This window comes from Coregonus clupeaformis, chromosome 12 (assembly GCF_020615455.1).
Source record: "Coregonus clupeaformis isolate EN_2021a chromosome 12, ASM2061545v1, whole genome shotgun sequence".
Classification (NCBI taxonomy): domain Eukaryota; kingdom Metazoa; phylum Chordata; class Actinopteri; order Salmoniformes; family Salmonidae; genus Coregonus; species Coregonus clupeaformis.
The window spans coordinates 38,669,450-38,689,679 of record NC_059203.1 but is presented as its reverse complement, the minus strand read 5'-3'; the positions used below and the strand labels follow the sequence as shown (position 1 = coordinate 38,689,679).

The 20,230-nt window shown below is 44.3% G+C and overlaps 2 protein-coding genes and 1 long non-coding RNA gene across 7 annotated transcripts; 1 reads left to right on the top strand and 2 right to left on the bottom strand.

Annotated features, from left to right (window-relative positions):
- Nucleotides 1-353: 353 nt before the first annotated feature.
- Nucleotides 354-6,085, bottom strand: LOC121577612. 4 transcript variants are annotated; one of them, XR_006002661.2, is made up of 5 exons: nt 5,927-6,085; nt 4,666-4,791; nt 1,164-1,333; nt 882-995; nt 354-449 (listed from the first exon to the last, which is right to left on the bottom strand). It is a non-coding gene; the product is annotated as an uncharacterized LOC121577612 (long non-coding RNA). The 4 variants fall into 4 exon arrangements; XR_006002663.2 differs by lacking the exon at nt 4,666-4,791 and having other exon boundaries at nt 5,927-6,074; XR_006661603.1 differs by lacking the exon at nt 5,927-6,085 and having other exon boundaries at nt 4,666-4,857.
- A 124-nt stretch (nt 6,086-6,209) lies between these two features.
- Nucleotides 6,210-13,295, top strand: LOC121577609 (dynein regulatory complex subunit 2). Of its 2 annotated transcripts, none has more exons than XM_041891344.1 (9): nt 6,210-6,717; nt 7,008-7,225; nt 7,358-7,525; nt 9,046-9,215; nt 9,621-9,759; nt 10,182-10,379; nt 12,044-12,262; nt 12,534-12,686; nt 12,770-13,295. In XM_041891344.1, exons 2-9 carry the CDS (start codon nt 7,079-7,081, stop codon nt 13,061-13,063), a joined length of 1,488 nt encoding a protein of 495 aa, XP_041747278.1. In that variant the 5' UTR covers nt 6,210-6,717; nt 7,008-7,078; the 3' UTR covers nt 13,064-13,295. The 2 variants fall into 2 exon arrangements, with proteins under 2 accessions (XP_041747278.1, XP_041747279.1); XM_041891345.1 differs by lacking the exon at nt 6,210-6,717 and adding an exon at nt 6,726-6,812.
- A 5-nt stretch (nt 13,296-13,300) lies between these two features.
- LOC121577610 (peptidyl-prolyl cis-trans isomerase FKBP11) lies at nt 13,301-16,261 on the bottom strand. The gene is made up of 6 exons (XM_041891347.1): nt 15,902-16,261; nt 15,599-15,661; nt 14,275-14,365; nt 14,057-14,090; nt 13,751-13,821; nt 13,301-13,552 (listed from the first exon to the last, which is right to left on the bottom strand). Exons 1-6 carry the CDS (start codon nt 16,013-16,015, stop codon nt 13,344-13,346), a joined length of 582 nt encoding a protein of 193 aa, XP_041747281.1. The 5' UTR covers nt 16,016-16,261; the 3' UTR covers nt 13,301-13,343.
- Nucleotides 16,262-20,230: the final 3,969 nt, after the last annotated feature.

The window sequence follows — 20,230 nt, the reverse complement described above, 5'->3', positions numbered from 1 at the left end:
CCCTTAAGTCACCCCAGCTTCAGAGAAAAATATTGTTACTGATGTGCGCTTGTTTTTCAAATCAAAAATCTAGTTTTATTGCCCTTGTTTAAATGTTTTCCATTCCTTTTCAAGGTTTCTCTAGTCAAGGTTCCCTTTGACTTGACTATCTGCTCTGTTACCTTTACTCCTGCCCCTGTGAATGGTGTGGATTCGCTTTAACTGCAGAGCCTTTTTTCATGTACCATAATGTAATTAAGTATGTGTATCAAGATTAAACTACTGTAAGTTTTGTACTGTATTGAAGGAGAGTATTCCAAATAAATAAACTTGACTGGCTGATATTTCCTAAATTGATAAATAAGACATTCAGATATTTATAAAGATCTATTTAAATGTTTTGCAAGTGAAAAATAGATTAAAATCAATCTGTTTTACATGGGCTTTGGAGGAGCTCTGGGTGGGCCACCCTGTAGAAAGAAAACACGCCATCAGAACAGTAGTCCACAATCACATCATGCAATAACAGCCAATGTTAGGGGAAAAGCAGGAATGGAAATGTCAGTTTCTGTATTTGACTGAGGATTCTATCAATGCATGCAGATATCCCAGACATTAGGCTTTGTGCAGGCCACAGGTGTCAAACTCATTCCATGGAGGGCAGTGTCTGTGGGTTCTCTCCTCCCTTGTACTTGATTGATCCATTACGGTCACTGATTATTTAGGAACTCCCCTCACCTGGTTGTCTAGGTCTTAATTGGACAAATTGAAAGGAAATAAAGAAAACCAACACACTCAGCCCTCCATGGAATGAGTTCAACACTTAGTTGAACTCATTGAGTTGATCACCAGTTAGTGGCAGAATTAATGGCTATGGCAGAGCTTGGTGCTCGAGTACTCACACTGGACCTGAAGCGGGGTGGTGGTGTACAGTCCTTCCTGGCCTCTGTGAAGTGGTTCCTGACCACCTTACTGTGGATGGCACAGCTCATGCAGTAGTGCAGTTTCATGTAGAGCTTGGGCAAAAGGATGTTTGAGTATGAAGTGTAATAAACCACTGATCTGGTGGATCTAATCAAGCAAAATACATGCTCCAGTGTCATTCAATGCTGGTCCTGGGGACCAACAGTGTGCCTAATAGCATCACGATTAGTTACCCTCAGACCATTCAACAATCTACTCACATTCAAACACGCTAGCCTCAGAAATCCCTGACAGCAGCAGCCTCCACGATGTTCCTGACGACAAACTTTTTGATGACCTTGGGCACACAGCGAGCATAGTTTGTGCAGCGTATGGGCTGCACATGCCCACGGCCCTTCTTGGCACGACCGCAGTTCCGTCTCTTCTTAGTCTATAAACAAAGGCACAATGAATGTCTTCGAACATCAGCAGAGGCTCACTGTTGAGTAATTCACAAGACTCCAGTCCTTTGTGTAAGTTCATTACAGCCAATTAGCTACTCCCATTAGCAAGGCTTAATCACCTGATCAAAAAAATGTGTGCTTCAGTAATCTCAGCATAATTATTATAGGTAGCTAATTTTCCCCCAACATCGGCCACCACCTAACTTCTGACACTAGCAGTTGGAGGACTAAATCACCTCGAGCTCAACATTTAAATGGACTGGAAAATAACGGTAAGTTTCGCGACTAAAGACACCCTTCTAGCTAGCTGACCACCGATTTTCAGTGCAATTTATGTAAGTTAAGTTTTGAGAGTTTTCAAAAAGGTTATACGTACACATTGAGGGACACGCTGCATATTGCAAAATTTGACTGCGCGACAGACCACACATAATTTAATATCCAACTTTTTACCTATGAAATATAGCTAACGGATTTTCTAATGTTGCTAACTTGCTAAATGTTCATAGAACTGCTAAGACAGCAAAAAGGAAATAAATTGTAAGCGTTAGATAATACATATCACGGAAACAGCTGAATGTTGTCAAGCTTTACCGTATCAAAATTGGAGTCCTCTGACTGGCGTTTTGCTAAAAGATCTGCAAAAATGTATTTGGAACTCTGAACCATGAACTTTTTGACACCCATCACTGTTGGCTATGTTTCATCTTACAACAGCTACAGAGGCAGTATTTAGTCAAATGTTACAATGTATGCATATATATTAAACTAATTGGGACACTAATTTTCATTACAGATAAACAAAAAACATGGGTACACTTTCAGTTATTGTGAAATCTTTCATCACCTTTCAATGCCTTAGCTTTGAAATGTAAATGTTTATACATATTCAGATTGAGTTATCTTTCTAAAATGTGTATAGTATGCCAAGTTATTTAGCTACATGTATTTACCACCACAGCATGGAGAAAGTCAAGAGGAAGCAGTGGAGTGAGGTGGACATGTTCCATGCCATGGAGGACTGCAGGGCAGGGATGGCTATCTGCCAGGCTGCCAAGGTTAGGCATCTTTTGTTTTTAGGAGATTACCATGTGTATGTGAATTTTATCTGCTAGTAACCGTTTTATTTTTTTATCTACCAAGGTGCATGGTGTACCTCGGCAGACCCTGGCGGACAGGCTGAGCGGCCGGGTGACCCATGGTTGTCACAGTGGACCACCCACATTGCTTGCACAAGAGGATAAATTATCTGGTGCAGTACTGTATCTACTGCGCCAGCCATGGGTTCCCCTTCACCAGACAGAGGCTGATGAAATATGCAGACAAAATATGCACTTATTTGGTGTTTATGTATGTAGATTGGTGGACTGACTGTTCTCAATGTGTGTGATGTAAATGTGGATGTGTATGGTGATGCCAAAACAAACATTTTCATCCTGGATGGACAATTATATATTCATTTCTATTGTAGGTTTTGGTACCCAGGGGAAACAATCCCACCACTGGGGAAGAGGTGGTGGGAAATGTTCAGGAGGAGGCACAAGAACCTGAGCATGAGGCGGCCGGACAACCTGGACAGGGGGAGAGCTGAGTGTGCCACACGTCCAACGATGGACACCTTCTTCACTTCTTATGAGAAGCAGAGAGTGGGTTGAGGGAGAAACCCAGACAAATCTATATCCCAAGTGTTTCCCTGGTGGCCACTACACACTGGGAGGGGCCACTACACACTGGGAGGGCCCCCCCAAGCCTTGTATGGACAGTCAAGCAGTGGCTACATTGACGGGGACCTGTTCAGGAAGTGGTTTTAGCACTTCATTAAGCATGCAGTGAAAGAGCGCCCTCTTCTTCGATGGGCACAAGAGCCACATGGACCCGGAGGTGCTCGCGGCGGCACTAAGGGAAGGGGTTATACTTCTTTGTCTTCCACCACACTGCACCCATGTCCTGCAGCCGCTGGACGTGGCATACTTTGGCCCTTTAAAGGCTGAGTTCTCCATGGTAGCTGGAGAACTTAGCCATTTTGACCACTCCTACATGGTAAACAAATCAGAATTTGCCAGAGTATTCCGCTACCAGTACCAGCGAAGCAAGGACATGCGCTATGTGGTGGAAGGGTTTAAGAAGTATGGCCTCTTCCCTTTTGACCCTTCAGCCATTGAAGGGTCCCGTTTAATGCCGCCTCGGTCCCTACCGGGTCCCACCACCGCCTCTCCTGGAACCAGCAGCACTGTGCCGTCCATCAGCACCTCCTCCCCAGTGACCACAGGAGGACCCTCAGCCCCTACTCCAGTCCCAGCCCTAGCTCTAGAAGAGCACCCCCTAATAGAGGGGGGGCTGATAGCGAAGGACCTGAGGCACATCCTTACTATCCTGAAGTATCAGCTGGACCGATACAGAAGACTCCCTGTGGTCGCCACATGCCTCACCGGGGAGGAATACACGCGCCAGTGGCAGGAGAGGGGTGAGAAGGAGGGCCGAGGCAGAGGAGAAAGAGCGTCGGGCAGCCCTCAGAACACAGAGGGCACAGGAGAGGGCTGCCATGGATGAGACCATTGATGCCATTGCCTCTGCTGGACACCCTGCTGGAACCACTCTTGACAGCTGCATCACCACTGCCAGTGCCTCCCAGTGTGCAACACCTGTAGGAGCCGCCGGAGTCCCCAGCTGCAGAAGGCAGCCACGTGCCTACTCTCCCGGCCACACCATCGTCGGCCCCTCAACCCCACCATTACAAACACCAGCTCCTCCAAGCCATCGTCGGCGGTTTTGTCCACCACCACCACGATGCACACCACCCCCCTGTCTGTCACCTCCAACACGGCCTCCTCTGGACCAACTGCCTCCTCCGTCTCCCCTTGTCACACCACCATAGCAGCCTCGTCTGGTGTCCCTGCCCCCTGCAATTTGAATACCGCCACCACAGGTAAACACATGTTAAATTACGAAAAAATGACTTCTGTTTTATAAAACAGCAATGTGTAAATAAATAAATAAAACTCTCTTTACATATCTACAGTCCATAGCACCAACCCTCAAGTCATCTCCAACTCCTCCAAAACCTCTGCAGCTTCCTCCAGAGGTATTAATGTAAAAAAGTTGAAGGGTTTTCATGCAACTGTCTAACACTACTTTTTCTCAAACTGCAGCACAGAAAAGGAAGAGAAAAGCTCCACTGGTCACGTCACCACTCTCAGGTACTTCATAATCTGTTTCTCTCTCAGATGTATCAATTACTATTGTTGTTGAAAAACTTCTACATTTTACAAAACCATATTAATCCATTTTTATTATTATTTTATATAAAAGAAGACACTACCTGCTGTGCTCGCTGCGGGGAGCATGATCCGCCAGCAAGCTCCCCTCAGGAGTGTAGATCCGAGGTGCCATGGGTGTGTGTGACTTCTGCAGGTTTGTGCAGTGGGATCCAGAGGTATCGGTGGAGCTGGATTTTTATTGTGATTTTTGTGACAATATAGGGATGGAGGTCGAGATTTAATTGTTTGTTTTGTTTATGTTCATATGAAATTATTTGTACAAAAACAAAAGTCTAAAATATAATATATATTTATTCAACCCATCTTGTGTATTTCTTCCTTTACTTTCCAAGTGCACCTCTGCAACACAAACTCCAACAGTGTTTATTGTTTATGTCAATGCACATAACTGAAATTAACGTTTTATTTGATGTAAATTATTAATACTCATATTTTAGTATTCAACTTATCTACTTTCTCAAAACATAAAAATTAATCTGTAAAACAAATGAGACATTATTTGGTTACAACACTGAATATGTTGGTGAAGAACCATTTTTTAAGAGTCCACAGGATGGCGCACCGGGCTACGCAATGAAAAGTTGACAGGCAAGTTATTATTTTTTACCGGAAGGCTAGCCAACTACTCATCCTGTGGACTCTTAAAAAATGGTTCTTCACCAACATTCAGTGTTGAGGAAACTGAACTTGAGCCTGCTTGAAACATGGGTTTTGTTTTGGTTGACCAAGAGTCGGTATATCGCAGGTTGGTTCTTTATATGCACTGTAGGTTCGTTAGTTATTCTACCTATAATAATTATGCTGAGATTACTGACGCGGCATTTTTTTTTTTTAGATCAGGTGATTAAGCCTTGCTAATAGGAGTAGCTAATTGGCTGCGTCAGTAATCTCTGCATAATTATTATGCATATAAAGAACCAACCTGCGATATACCGACTCTTGGTCAACCAAAACAAAACCCATGTTTCAAGCAGCCTCAAGTTCAGTTTCCTCAACTTGAGCATTATTCAGCATAAAAAAGATTCATGTTTACATTTGTTGCGGAGGCGTTTCCTATTTGTGCAGTGGCCTTTGCCAGAACGTGTAGTTAACTAGCTAACCAACTAATTACGTACCGGTAAATTAGAAATCTAGTTAGCTGGTCCACAGTTATACAATAGCTCTATAACTTCATTCAAGTTTTTCCCGCATCAGAATATAAACGGACTGAATGTAAATATGGGGATGGCGGGGGGCTGTACATTGAGTTTTTAGTCATTAATTCGTTTTCAAAATCCTGGACAACTCAGTAAAGTAACTCACCATGTTGAACAGGAGGCTGGAAAAAGGACCGAAGTACGGGTGCCGACCGAACTATATCTCTCCAGCACCCTGGATGTTGTGAACGACACAGAAAGCACTCCTATTTATTTGTTTTTAATATATAGAAAGTTAATATAATTATGCTATTATCAAATAAATCAACTAATTAATTATGTTGGTTCTACAAAATAACAACAATATTTTTCCGCGGAAGGATATGGGGCATCCGGTGTCTTAGATAGTAGTAGTCCGTATTTCTCATGACGCATTTCCATGAGTCCGCAATTTACAAACATTTGTTTGTTACTATCGAATTTTCTCTGTTGGTGTTACAAATTGACTGGCACTTCGCTTCGGGATTTCAATACTTATTTTTCAATGCTAATTGGAAATTATTTCAATTTGCTTAACGGAAGAAGCATGCGTCCATGTTTTCCTGTCTGTCCTGGACAGCGAGAAATATCTCTAAGAAAGGGAACATTTGCCATTATGTTAATTCGCATAACGCTTGCTTTATTTGCATAATGCATCGTTTCTGCAAGTGGGTGTTGATAAACCACTATGTACATCATCACAAGTTACTCATTTTATAATATTGTTCATTCCTTGATAATGATTGCTTTATCGATGCATAGCATTTTTCCTAGCACTTTCTTTTTGGCACATTGGCGGCGCAGTGTGTGCAGTCTGGCGTGCCCCCTAGGTCTGTTTACCCCTAGAATGTTGCTAGGAGACCATACACAAACTCATTTTGGGGAGATCCCGCTGTCATATCTCTAGAATTCACACAGGTAAGACACTGCAACATGTTAGTTGTCGCAAATACATTTACGGGTTGTTTGCAAACTGCATGGACATATCTGGCTCTGGACATGACCATATGACAGTGAGAAATTGCATCATAGAATGAATGGAATATTAGCTAGGTGGCTAGCAGGATTTTACTATGTGTTTGCTTTGTTATTGGACAATGACTACCAACTTGATGTTAATTAAATGTTTAGGCTGTTTTGTGTGGGTTGCTCATTTTTTAAAAGTCTGTCTGTCTGTCTTAACTCTTGGCTACCCATTCTGAATGAAGAGAGCGAGAAAGTGAAGTGGGTCGAGTGACACCAAAACAGCACCCCAGGAGGAGCTTGAGAGAGAGGAACCATGCCAAAGAAGGGTGCAAAAAAGGGGGGAGGGGGGAAGCAGGCAGGGATGACGGAGGAAGAGAGACTCCTGTACATGCAGCAGAGGGCCCAGGCAGAGGACGAGATGGCCAAAAGGAAGGAGGACATGCTAACTCAATTCCTCAAGGTATGTTCAAGAATGTAAACCAATGAAAAGTCACACAGCCCGATGCAACTTGTTAAGCCTATTCTATTCTCAAAATGTCCTTGCATGACCTCTAAGTACCTTCCCCGTCATCTCTAACCATAATGAAACCAGGATAAGCTGCAGAAGGAGGAGCGCAACAGTGCAGTGAACCTGCACAAGTTGACGCAGCAGTGGCGAGCAGTTCTCCGCCAGACACGGGCAGCTGAACTGCGCAGTGACATTGCTGTGCTCAGCCAGACCTTTGAGAGGGTGCTGGACCGGAAGGACAGTGTCATCAAGGTTAGGTATTTATTTATTTCCACAAACATCTGTGATTTACTTCTTGTTGGACTGTGTGTGTGACACAGAAGGCTGCTGAGGGGAGGACGGCTCATAATAATGGCTGGAATGGAGTGGTATCAAACATATGGAAACATTTACATTTACATTTACGTCATTTAGCAGACGCTCTTATCCAGAGCGACTTACAAATAGGTGCATTCACCTTATAGCCAGTGGGATAACCACTTTACAATGTTTTTTTTTTGGGGGGGGTTGGAGTAAAGGGGGGGTAGAAGGATTACTTTATCCTATCCCAGGTATTCCTTAAAGAGGTGGGGTTTCAAATGTCTCCGGAAGGTGGTGAGTGACACCGCTGTCCTGGCGTCGTGAGGGAGCTTGTTCCACCATTGGGGTGCCAGAGCAGCGAACAGTTTTGACTGGGCTGAGCGGGAACTATGCTTCCGCAGAGGTAGGGGAGCCAGCAGGCCAGAGGTGGATGAACGCAGTGCCCTCGTTTGGGTGTAGGGACTGATCAGAGCCTGAAGGTACGGAGGTGCCGTTCCCCTCACTGCTCCGTAGGCAAGCACCATGGATTTGTAGCAGATGCGAGCTTCAACTGGAAGCCAGTGGAGTGTGCGGAGGAGCGGGGTGACGTGAGAGAACTTGGGAAGGTTGAACACCAGACGGGCTGCGGCATTCTGGATGAGTTGTAGGGGTTTAATGGCACAGGCAGGGAGCCCAGCCAACAGCGAGTTGCAGTAATCCAGACGGGAGATGACAAGTGCCTGAATTAGGACCTGTGCCGCTTCCTGTGTAAGGCAGGGTCGTACTCTCCGAATGTTGTAGAGCATGAACCTACAGGATCGGGTCACCGCCTTGATGTTAGCGGAGAACGACAAGGTGTTGTCCAGGGTCACGCCAAGGCTCTTCGCACTCTGGGAGGAGGACACAACGGAGTTGTCAACCGTGATGGCGAGATCATGGAACGGGCAGTCCTTCCCCGGGAGGAAGAGCAGCTCCGTCTTGCCGAGGTTCAGCTTGAGGTGGTGATCCGTCATCCATACTGATATGTCTGCCAGACATGCAGAGATGCGATTCGCCACCTGGTTATCAGAAGGGGGAAAGGAGAAGATTAGTTGTGTGTCGTCAGCGTAGCAATGATAGGAGAGGCCATGTGAGGATATGACAGAGCCAAGTGACTTGGTGTATAGCGAGAATAGGAGAGGGCCTAGAACTGAGCCCTGGGGGACACCAGTGGTGAGAGCACATGGTGCGGAGACAGCTTCTCGCCACGCCACTTGGTAGGAGCGACCGGTCAGGTAGGACGCAATCCAAGAGTGAGCCGCGCCGGAGATGCCCAGCTCGGAGAGGGTGGAGAGGAGGATCTGATGGTTCACAGTATCAAAGGCAGCAGACAGGTCTAGAAGGACATGTGTTTGATGTGTTCGATACCATTCCATTAATTCCGTTCCAGCCATTTAGGTATCACTGGCCGCCTGTGGTGTGACAGTCTATATCTCTTTCTCTCTGTGCTGTAGTGTTTGGTGTGTGACCTGAGTGAGGCGGAGCAGCAGTCAGCCCAGGCCCTGCGCTCTCACCTGCAGTGTGTGGACTGTCTGCTGGCCTTGCAGAAGGGTAGGCTGGCATCCCTGGAGCAACAGTGGAACAGCAGCCTGGAGGGACTGAGCTACGAGTTCAATTCTGAGAGGTGTGTGTAAAACCTTCTCTCACACACACACACACACATCAGTCCAGTTGTCTAATAGACAGAGAGAGACACTATACACAGTTCTGCACAACAATTAATATAACTGAATTATGCTGCACTAAACTACTGAATTGAAAAGCTTTTCTAACCTCGATGCAAGTTTGATATTTACTAGATAGTGATGCTCTGTGTTGTATGTGAATTGAAAGGTGTGTGTGTGTGTGTGTGTGTCACAGGCGACCGGTGGCACCTTAATTGGGGAGGACGGGCTCATAGCTTCTTTATTGAGGAAAAGTGTACTTACTGTGATATGTGGTTGTCTCACCTGGCTATCTTAAGATGAATGCACTAACTATAAGTCGCTCTGGATAATGACTTAAATGTAAATGTGTGTGTGTTTCCCAGGGAGCAGATCCTGTCCCAGCACCAGCAGGAGTGTGCTTACCTGGAGGATGTGACCTTTGCCATGGAGCAGTTCTACATGGAGGTGGACGTGGAGGCCCGCCAGGACTACCAGAGCACCAGAGACGACATCAAGAACAGGGTAGGGGTCTGGCTCAGACAACCAGCATCAGTTTTTTTTCCCTCTGGTGGGCCCCTTTAATTTCCCCTCTCTCCATCCTGAGATCCTCACAATTGGTCTAGGATAATCTCTCCTCTTTAGCATGCTAGCAGATACCCATAGACTTCCAGTCATTGGGCTAATGCTAGTTAGCATTGGCTCGCGAAACTACCTCTAACTTCCTTCATACTGGACACAGACATAAAAATGGTATCCACGAGTTCATCTGACTCTGGGGAAGTTGATAAAGGGCCTCATTGCCAAAATCCCGAAGTATCCCTTTAACCTTAGTCATTATGAACAACAGAACAAAACAAGCCTTGAACCAGCTGTTAGGGGATATTGTGTGAGCCGGCTTACATGCCCTGTCTGTGATCTGTGATCTCCTTTCCCTCTCCCATTAGAACATAGAGGAGAAGCATGCATTGAGGATCCAGTTAGAGGGGACGGTGGAGGGCCTGTGGCGTCAGTTCCAACAGGCCCTACGCAGCTACAACGAGGCCACAGAGGACCGTCATGTAGCCTTTGAGTCGTTGAGGACCCGCGACCAGCGCAGCGCCCAGGAGATTGACACGCAGATGAGGAGGCTGCAGAAGATGCAGGTCAGTGTTGGGCTACAGAGACTACTGTTCCTATAGGGGCCGATTCAGATTTAGGAAATCTGTCTTTTTAACATGTTTTGATTGAAGCACTTCTCAGTATCTGGTATTCAAACTTACTGTATGCAGGTGCGCAATAAACTCTTTGGGCGTGGCTCCTATATGCGCACTGAATACATTTAATTAAACAGCTGAAAAACCTCCCACTTGTTGGCCAACAGATTCTCATGGAGTTTTCATTTAATAGGGTTTTCAGTACATTTATCAAAAGCCATCCCGTTAAATACGGTGTACCTTTTTTAATTGTAATTTTCTCAACAGACTCACTAGAATATATCGAGAGAACGGGTTCCGATTATTAGGGATCAATGAAGAAAGCCATCAAAATATATTCATCATATTAGTCTCCATTTAGTAGATTTAAAAATATGTAGCTTATTTAGGGTTAGGAAAGTATATATGAAACTACCTACTTAATAAATCAATAAAACAGGTTTGGAGAGTCTTTATGCACAAGATATATTGGTGAATAAAAAATACAAAGGTTTGGTTCATCCTGAAAGTTGCCATATTCAGTTGTTCAATCCATGAAATATTGGAAGGGGAGGAAAATGTACAATAGTGGTTGAACAACAGTCATATAAATCTACCTTTATCCTCACTGATGATGGAACTGTGATGACAACAGTCCAGTTGTCGTGAACCGTGCTCCAGGTTTAAACTGCCACATTGTGTCTGCGTTCCACAATTACTCAAATAGGCTACATGTCCCAAATTATTGGACAACTTGTAATTAAATATTATTCACTATTGCTAGCGACCCTCCGCAACAACCACATGGACATGACATTTACAAAGGTAAAAAATAAAGGTAGGCAAAATCAAACAATGGAATCGTACGAAATGTAGGGTAGGCCTACTAACTGAAGGGAATGAACCCTAAATTGGCAGTTAAATATGTGTGGTTATTACTTACGGTCGCTACCGATAGAAAATTATAGGAAACAGGAAAAGTTGGGGAATATAATTGAAACATTCTAGAGCGCACAAAGGTTAAATTTGGCGCGACTGTCATTCTGCTTGGCTTTGCATCTCCAAGATTCCTCCCTAAAAGTTATAAGGCCATACGAGTTCAATTATGCATAGCGGCACAGCATTTCGTACTTCACTGTGGGAAAGGGGCATAAATACCTGTCAGGTTGATATGCTTTTCAGTTTGCAGCCATATTACAGATTTCAAATTTGTCTCTAGCGATCATAAGGTAAAATAGATCTAAAACAACTGTCATTTATATTTAAAATCCCCTTATCCAAACGGATTACTCATTTACCTAGCTCTTATCAATAGCGCTTATCAATTTATAAATTAAAGGTCAGAATACACATTGAGAGAAAAAATTCATAAAAAGGGAATTAAGTTCCATTTATGGACACGTAACTCAAGTCTGAATTCCCCCTATAGAGAATACAGGGTCAAGAGGACTACTCTGTGCAACAGTCTACCAAATGAAAATAGAATGCTTGTATTGCTCATCTCTGTGAATATATTTTCTATGTGATTGTATTATTAACTTTATTTGAATAGAGTATTCATTCATGCATGCCCTCTGTGTATGTCAGCATGAGTGCTCGTTTCCCACTGTATTTGTGTCTCCTCCCTCCCCAAGGACTCCATCTCTGCTCTGCGCTCCAGGCTGAACTCCAGCCAGAGGGAGAGTGAGGGGGCAGCACGGGGCCTGAGGGTGGCGAGGGAGGAGGTGACCCTGCAGGCTCGCCAGCTCAAGGCCCAGCTGAGCTGTGCCCGCGCAGCCGAGAGGAACCAGCTCACCAACCTCACCGTGCGCAGCAACGCCGCCGCCAAGAAATTACAGGGCATCATCACTAAGGTGCTAACGTTTATGCATGTGGACACATGCAGTTGCAAAGTGTGTAGTGCCTGTGTAGGCATGCAGTATGTACATTAGTGTGTATGTTTAGCAGCCAAACATACACATGCTTTGACTTACATATGCATACATAGACAGCAAATATGCTATACAGTCACACTTATGCATGTGTACTGACTGACACTCACTTCTTATGAATTCTCACATTTGCTCACTGACATTTACACTCACACCCTGTCCTCATTCTGTCCTGTGTGATGTTGTGGATCAGGGGGAGAGGCTGCTGCGTCTGGCTGAGATGTGTCGTAAACTGGAGACAGAACATGAGAAAGTCCTGCCCTTCTACACCTCCTCTCTCACTGCTGAGGAAGAGAGCCAGGAGAGAGCTAATGCTATGGAGCCTCCATCTGAGGAGCTGGCACAGGTATTTGTAGTTCTGTATTATACACACACTGTTCTGTTCTTTGACTCTCACTTAACTTCTCATTTGTAACCCTGTGTGCTCAGGCCATGCTGGACTATTCGGTTCTGGAGAGGTTCTGGCAGCGTTATAACAAGGTTCTGCTGGAGCGGCTGTGTCTGGAACAGGAGAGAGGAGCTCTGACCCGGGAGAACCAGCAACTGCGGGTCTTACTGCGCCAGTACCTGGACGGCATCTCCGTTAGCGACGAAATCCTCCGCCATCGCAACCCCCTGCTGATGGTGTCACGGCCCACCCTCGCCGTTCAACCCACTGCTGACGCCCAACGCAAGCGCCACACTGTCATTGAGGCAGCACACATTGTGCAGCGCACACTGTAGACACACAAAATAACAGGCTCACATCACACACACCATCACTCCTAGATGAACTTCAAAAGGTGTTCAAGTTGTACACTGACTAGGAGTAACTATAACTTCAAACTGCCAGAATGCACTCCTTCTGGCAGAACTCAATTCCTTATTCTATTTTTGTGTACTTCTTTCTACCAGGTGTCTTACAATAACTATCAAATAAAAAAGAGGAATATTCCATCCGATAATAACAACTCTCCCTTATTGTTTTTACATTTTATTATTTAAATAGTTCTGTGAGTTTCCTTTATTTCTTCTTGCTCTTCTTGTCCTTGGCCTTCTTCTTGCCTGGCCGCTGGGCGTTGGCCTTGTTATAGAGGTAGAGGCCCACCATGCCCAGCAGAGTGGGAACCAGGCCCAGACACACTAGGGGAAAGACATCATTCACAATCTTCTGCCATGGGGTTGCCTGGATCAGTGACATCACCTCCACCTCAAACTCTAGAGCAGCATCAGCTAACAGGACAGAGGGAAGAAGATCGAGGGAGGATCAAGTACTGAGTCGTGTGTGTGTTGCTGTGCTCAGCCAGACCTTTGAGAAGGTGCTGGACCGGCTAGTCAAGTGTTATCAAGGTGAGATATTTATTTGCCGTATGTGTTTGCTTGTATTATTGTGTGTACAGTATGTGTGTATATGCAGATGTGTTTAAGTACCTGGGATGGTGGGAGGGTATCCTCTCTTTCCATAGGCAAGGTGTGGTGGAATAGTGGTCTTGATTTTTTGTCTAGAGGACCATAAGACAGACAGAGGTTATTCTCATAGAGTTTCCTGTTTACCAAAGTCATTTGAGTCAGGATCTTTGTGATTGCTTCACATACTGGTAATATCTATATTTGAAACTAATTGTCCTTGCTTAGCCAAGTCATATATTGAATTCCTAGTGGAAGTGGTTTTAAATTAATGTAGGCTACATGTCCACTTTAAAATGTTGTATTGGCAGACCTTGACTGTTTACTTACCCTTCACAAACTCCTACCAAGCTCTGTTCCAGACCTGTTGGAGATACATTATCACGTTATCTATATACAGTGAATGATGCGATAACAAAAACACTGCACTGCAGGTGTGAGCTATATTTGAAGGTATATTGCTGTTTTTAACATAAGCTAGTGTTCCTGTTATTTTGTGTGATCAATATCATGTCTAATACGGTCTATTTGAATGGTTGTGATTTTACCAGGGATAACGGTCCTCTTTCCCAGCACAACAACAAGGGGGTCCCGGGACAGGGATGAGTCAATCACCTTGCCATCCGCCAGCAATTTACCCTGTTCAGAGCATTGGAACAATATGGTAGGTGCATTTTAAAAGAGGGATTTTGCATGCAAGCAGTGATTCTAATCTAAATAGAAGGTTAAGATGCATATCCCCTTCAAGTCACATTAAAATGTGAAACACTTGACAGACTTTTAAAACTTTCTTTATAGGTGTGGCTGCACTGGGCACACGCTGGTTGAATGAACGACCACGTCGTTTCAATGAAATCACGTTGAACCAATGTCGAATAGACGTTGCCCAGTGGGACGTTAGGTGAGGCCATGGTCAAGCATGACGCGTCATAGGTGAAGAGTTTGGTCACAGATTATACATTATATTGACCAGATACTCTAGTGGACGCTTTAACACTGAAAATAATTACAGTCTTTTCACAAATGGAAGGCAGTCGGGGACGAGGCAAAACAGGTGGGAGGTAGCATTCTAGCCAATGTGAGGGCAGAAGCGTGTGAACAACAGGCACAACGGTTTTCACTCGTTAACCGCCACAAAGTCAAAAATGGGCTATATCGTAAAAAATCTGGAAAACAAAAATGTGCTTTTGTTTTAATGTAAGGTTATGATTAGGCATAAGGTTAGCAGTGTGGTTAAGATTAGAAAAAACGCCACCTATTGGAGAAGACAGATTTTATGCCCAGTTATCCCTCGCTTCGCCTCGTCCTTTGATGTGGTCGTGTTCCCCTGCTCAGACGTTGCTGAGGCGTGACAGATCTTACAACGCCTGGTTAGGTATTTTACGAATCAGCTAACCACATATGTTCTAGAAATCTGGTACTGAGCAAGAGTGCTGACGTGTTGCACCTCCCCCATCACACTGCCGAGTAGAATGTCTGGCACGCATAAAACGTGTCAATATCACATGCAATTTACTTGCCATCCCAGATATGATTACAAACTAAGTGTAATTGAAAGTTGTTTTTATTTGACTATTTGATTGGCACACGAATTTCCCAGTCTGAAGTGAAATTACTAACTTGCCGCTTCACACCTTGCCACATAGGCAACATCGTATCGAGTCAAGTTTATTGACGTGCAATGAATCAGCACCACTTCAATTGCAGAGAACACTTTTGATCAGATTTCATTTTTAAAAATCCCAAAAATATTATCGATATTTATCTCAGTAAGCATGTAGGCTAGGTCTGATGTCAAACAGGGCGGTGCCTAGCCTACCTTTGAAATTGAAAATGTTAGTTAGGCCATTCATTTACACTTTTTTTTCTTACCGTATAGTGGATTTCTAGCGTGTCTCCCGTTTCTGACATTATAGAGCAAGTTTCGGGTTTCACCTTATGAAGGGGGAGAAAATGGAAAAAATAAAATCAAGTGTAAGATATTTGCATTCCAAATAAATAAATGCATCGTTTTATTACATAAAATAAGCGATACATTTACAACGTTAACAATGAAAAGCTGATAGGCCTTCATTGTTTCAATTTGGTCTGAATGTTGCAATGCATTGCATTCGGCTCGTGCACGATTCGCCACTTTCCTATCGCTGCTTTGGAGAGAAAATAGACTGAACTCACCAAGGTTTCCACAAATAACTCTTCCACAACATTTTGCCCGGCTTCAGCATCCTGTGCTGCAACATTAACGAAAGCAGCGAACAAGACTAGGATGACCCCAGTCTTGGCTTTCATTGTAAATCCGAACTTTTGGAAAACTATCCCAACTAACTTCAGTGAAGCTGTAGGGCATGCAAGCGCCGACGACTGACCATCGAAGGTAAAGCAGGCTAGACACCAGTTAAGGCTGATGTGTTGTTATAGTAGGCTATGGTGATAACGGGGCAGCCGAACCGCGGACGTTGTCCTAAAACACCTGGGTCGCTGAAGTGCCCGCCTTAAACATTCCGCCAGCAACCCAGAAGTCCCTTGCTGATGGGTAACGGTGCAGTTACATTCTTTGTGTCGGTTGAGGGCAGTTGTGAGTCTGATAAAAGCCTCAGCACTTAGGCTATGTCCTTTCAACTGGCCTAGGACCTGGCTACTTTCATCGCTATCCACTGTCTTGTGGTTCTGAAACGTCGTGATCACGGGGGACGGGAAGGGGGGAACGGGGGTGGCGATCTGATCTGCGCTAATCAAATCAAATTGTATTTGCCACATGCGCCGAATACAACAGGTGTAGTATGATATAAGTTTGACTGCTTTAGTATTATATGCTACATTAGGTTAGGCATTAAGGTTAGGGAAAGGAGTTAGGTTAAAGGGTTAGCTACCATGCTAAGTAGTTGCAAAGTAGCGTGGGGATCTATTTTCTCATAACTGGATGTGATGACTAGCTTAGAAAGAATGCATTAATGATTAAGCATAAAAGGTTTGTACTGTACTGATATAAATTGTTTCACATAACAAGCTGTGATTCATGTGAGGAGCTGTTTTAGGGAGTAGGGGGAGATAAGAACTTGTGTCTCACAATACCCGAACACTGCCTCTTTGTTGTCTGTGAACCGTCCAAGGACGGGTACTGCAAAAAAGTGCTGACACTCTGGATAAGTTGCAAAATAACTAGACACTTGGCAACAGGGGAGCGCCAAGAGGCTGGGACCAGCCTGAGCGGCAGCGATGGGTTGGTTAAGTCTAAACCACACTCAACCTCTACCCTGATAGGCCCAGCAGAGAGCGGGAACTAAAACTGTCAGGGTATTTGAGGAAGAATTTGTAATGAGGAAGCCAGTTCTCTGTCTGCCCTGCGTGGTATTTCAGTGAGCCCGAATACGAACCATCATACTTATCATACATACATTTTGCATATAATAAATTTAGCTTGGATTGAATATCTCTTGATTTTCTCTTATTCCAATACCAGATTTGAATTACGCAATTTCTAACAGTAGCAAAAAAGTAGTAAGTAATTGCAAAGTTGCTAATTAGCTAAAATGCTATAGTTGTCTGTGATGAGATTCGAACACGCAACCTTTGGGTTGCTAGACTTTCGCATTATACACAGATTTTAGTAAAATATAAGCAGTCCTCCATAGGAAAATGTTTCAAGGACAAAATTACATGTATTTTTGTTGTTGTATTGGGGACAGTAACATTACAAATCTCTAAACAATATATATACTTTAAGGAAAATGATTTTATTTTTGTGTTTAGCTCACATATAATTTAAAAGGATGCATTAAGGTGTCTAATATAATACATGTGGCAAAAACGAATGTAGACACTAATAAATGCATTTCTATAGCTTCCAAAATATTTTTTTTATAATGGTGGGAGAGTGCCAAGATGGAGGCACGTTGGTTTCAACACAGCACCCCAAATCAGTCATCTGGTGTATACAGTGGGGAGAACAAGTATTTGATACACTGCCGATTTTGCAGGTTTTCCTACTTACAAAGCATGTAGAGGTCTGTAATTTTTTATCATAGGTACACTTCAACTGTGAGAGACGGAATCTAAAACAAAAATCCAGAAAATCACATTGTATGATCTTTAAGTAATTAATTTGCATTTTATTGCATGACATAAGTTTTTGATACATCCAAAAAGCAGAACTTAATATTTGGTACAAAAACCTTTGTTTGCAATTACAGAGATCATACGTTTCCTGTAGGTCTTGACCAGGTTTGCACACACTGCAGCAGGGATTTTGGCCCACTCCTCCATACAGACCTTCTCCAGATCCTTCAGGTTTCGGGGCTGTCGCTGGGCAATACGGACTTTCAGCTCCCTCCAAAGATTTTTCTATTGGGTTCAGGTCTGGAGACTGGCTAGGCCACTCCAGGACCTTGAGATGCTTCTTACGGAGCCACTCCTTAGTTGCCCTGGCTGTGTGTTTCGGGTTGTTGTCATGCTGGAAGACCCATCTTCAATGCTCTTACTGAGGGAAGGAGGTTGTTGGCCAAGATCTCGCGATACATGGCCCCTTCCATCCTCCACTCAATACGGTGCATTCGTCCTGTCCCCTTTGCAGAAAAGCATCCCCAAAGAATGATTTTTCCACCTCCATGCTTCACGGTTGGGATGGTGTTCTTGGGGTTGTACTCATCCTTCTTCTTCCTCCAAACACGGCGAGTGGAGTTTAGACCAAAAAGCTCTATTTTTGTCTCATCAGACCACATGACCTTCTCCCATTCCTCCTCTGGATCATCCAGATGGTCATTGGCAAACTTCAGACGGGCCTGGACATGCGCTGGCTTGAGCAGGGGGACCTTGCGTGCGATGCATGATTTTAATCCATGACGGCGTAGTGTGTTACTAATGGTTTTCTTTGAGGCTGTGGTCCCAGCTCTCTTCAGGTCATTGACCAGGTCCTGCCGTGTAGTTCTGGGCTGATCCCTCACCTTCCTCATGATCATTGATGCCCCACGAGGTGAGATCTTGCATGGAGCCCCAGACCGAGGGTGATTGACCGCCATCTTGAACTTCTTCCATTTTCTAATAATTGCGCCAACAGTTGTTGCCTTCTCACCAAGCTGCTTGCCTATTGTCCTGTAGCCCATCCCAGCCTTTTGCAGGTCTACAATTTTAACCCTGATGTCCTTACACAGCGCTCTGGTCTTGGCCATTGTGGAGAGGTTGGAGTCTGTTTGATTGAGTGTGTTGACAGGTGTCTTTTATACAGGTAACGAGTTCAAACAGGTGCAGTTAATACAGGTAATGAGTGGAGAACAGGAGGGCTTCTTAAAGAAAAACTAACAGGTCTGTGAGAGCCGGAATTCTTACTGGTTGGTAGGTGATCAAATACTTATGTCATGCAATAAAATGCAAATTAATTACTTAAAAAGCATACAATGTGATTTTCTGGATTTTTGTTTTAGATTCCTTCTCTCACAGTTGAAGTGTACCTATGATAAAAATTACAGACCTCTACATGCTTTGTAAGTACGAAAACCTGCAAAATCGGCAGTGTATCAAATAATTGTTCTCCCCACTGTATATGAATCATTGGCTGAAATGCAGCACTCCAAAGGAGAAGGGTGTAATTGTGGGCCGCAATTGCGGCGTTCCAGCATGTGGGCATTCCTGAATCTGCAGGAACCCCTCTATATATACTTCTATTGGTCCATTGTTAAACTAGGACTCCATTACACAGTCTGGAGGCGGGGGCGCTCCAGTACAGTAGGTGGCGATAATGCACCATAAAGTTGGATGCCAACCACCAATAAACCCCACAGAAGAAGAAGAAAGGGCGGGGGCGACAACGGTATCACAGAGAGAGCAAGGAGCAGTTTGATTTAGTTTTAAATATCTTTGATGGTAGCTAGCTGGCTAAGACACCGGTATACAGTGTCCTTCGCCCCCGCCTGTCGTGCACTGCTTTCCCGCAGTTCTGTTAACGACAGCAAGTGCAGGTGTTCGGCAGGTGTTAGCGAAGGACACTGGGTGCTGGCTAGCCACTGGGCACACACTGGTTGAAATAATGTTGTTTCCACATCATTTCTATGAAATTACGTTGAACCAACGTGGAATAGATGTTGAATTAACGTCTGTGCCAGACCCCCAATGTACTGTCTGGAGCGTGATGTCATGCGCTCTGTTGGTTGGCTACTGCGTAGCAACCTAGCGGTGCCAAAAACCCTGGTCTGTCCTAGAAAGCCCATGTAAATTATGATCACCAGAACAGCCGAACAATTTTTTTTGACAGACGTTTTGGCCTCTAAAATGTGTTTATTATGATCAATTAGATCCCCATGGTGAATTATTTTAAAGTTTGATACAAATCGAGATATTTAATTAAATAGTGATCCATTCTGACTACTACCTTTGTCGTCACACAGGACCACGTGCTAACACAGACCAATCACGGGCCGGAAGGCTACCAGGAGGCTTGCGCCCTCATGCATGCTCTTTGCACGTGCACCTAAGGGGGTGTGGTGTGCTCATAGGTTGACCCGCTCAAGCAGG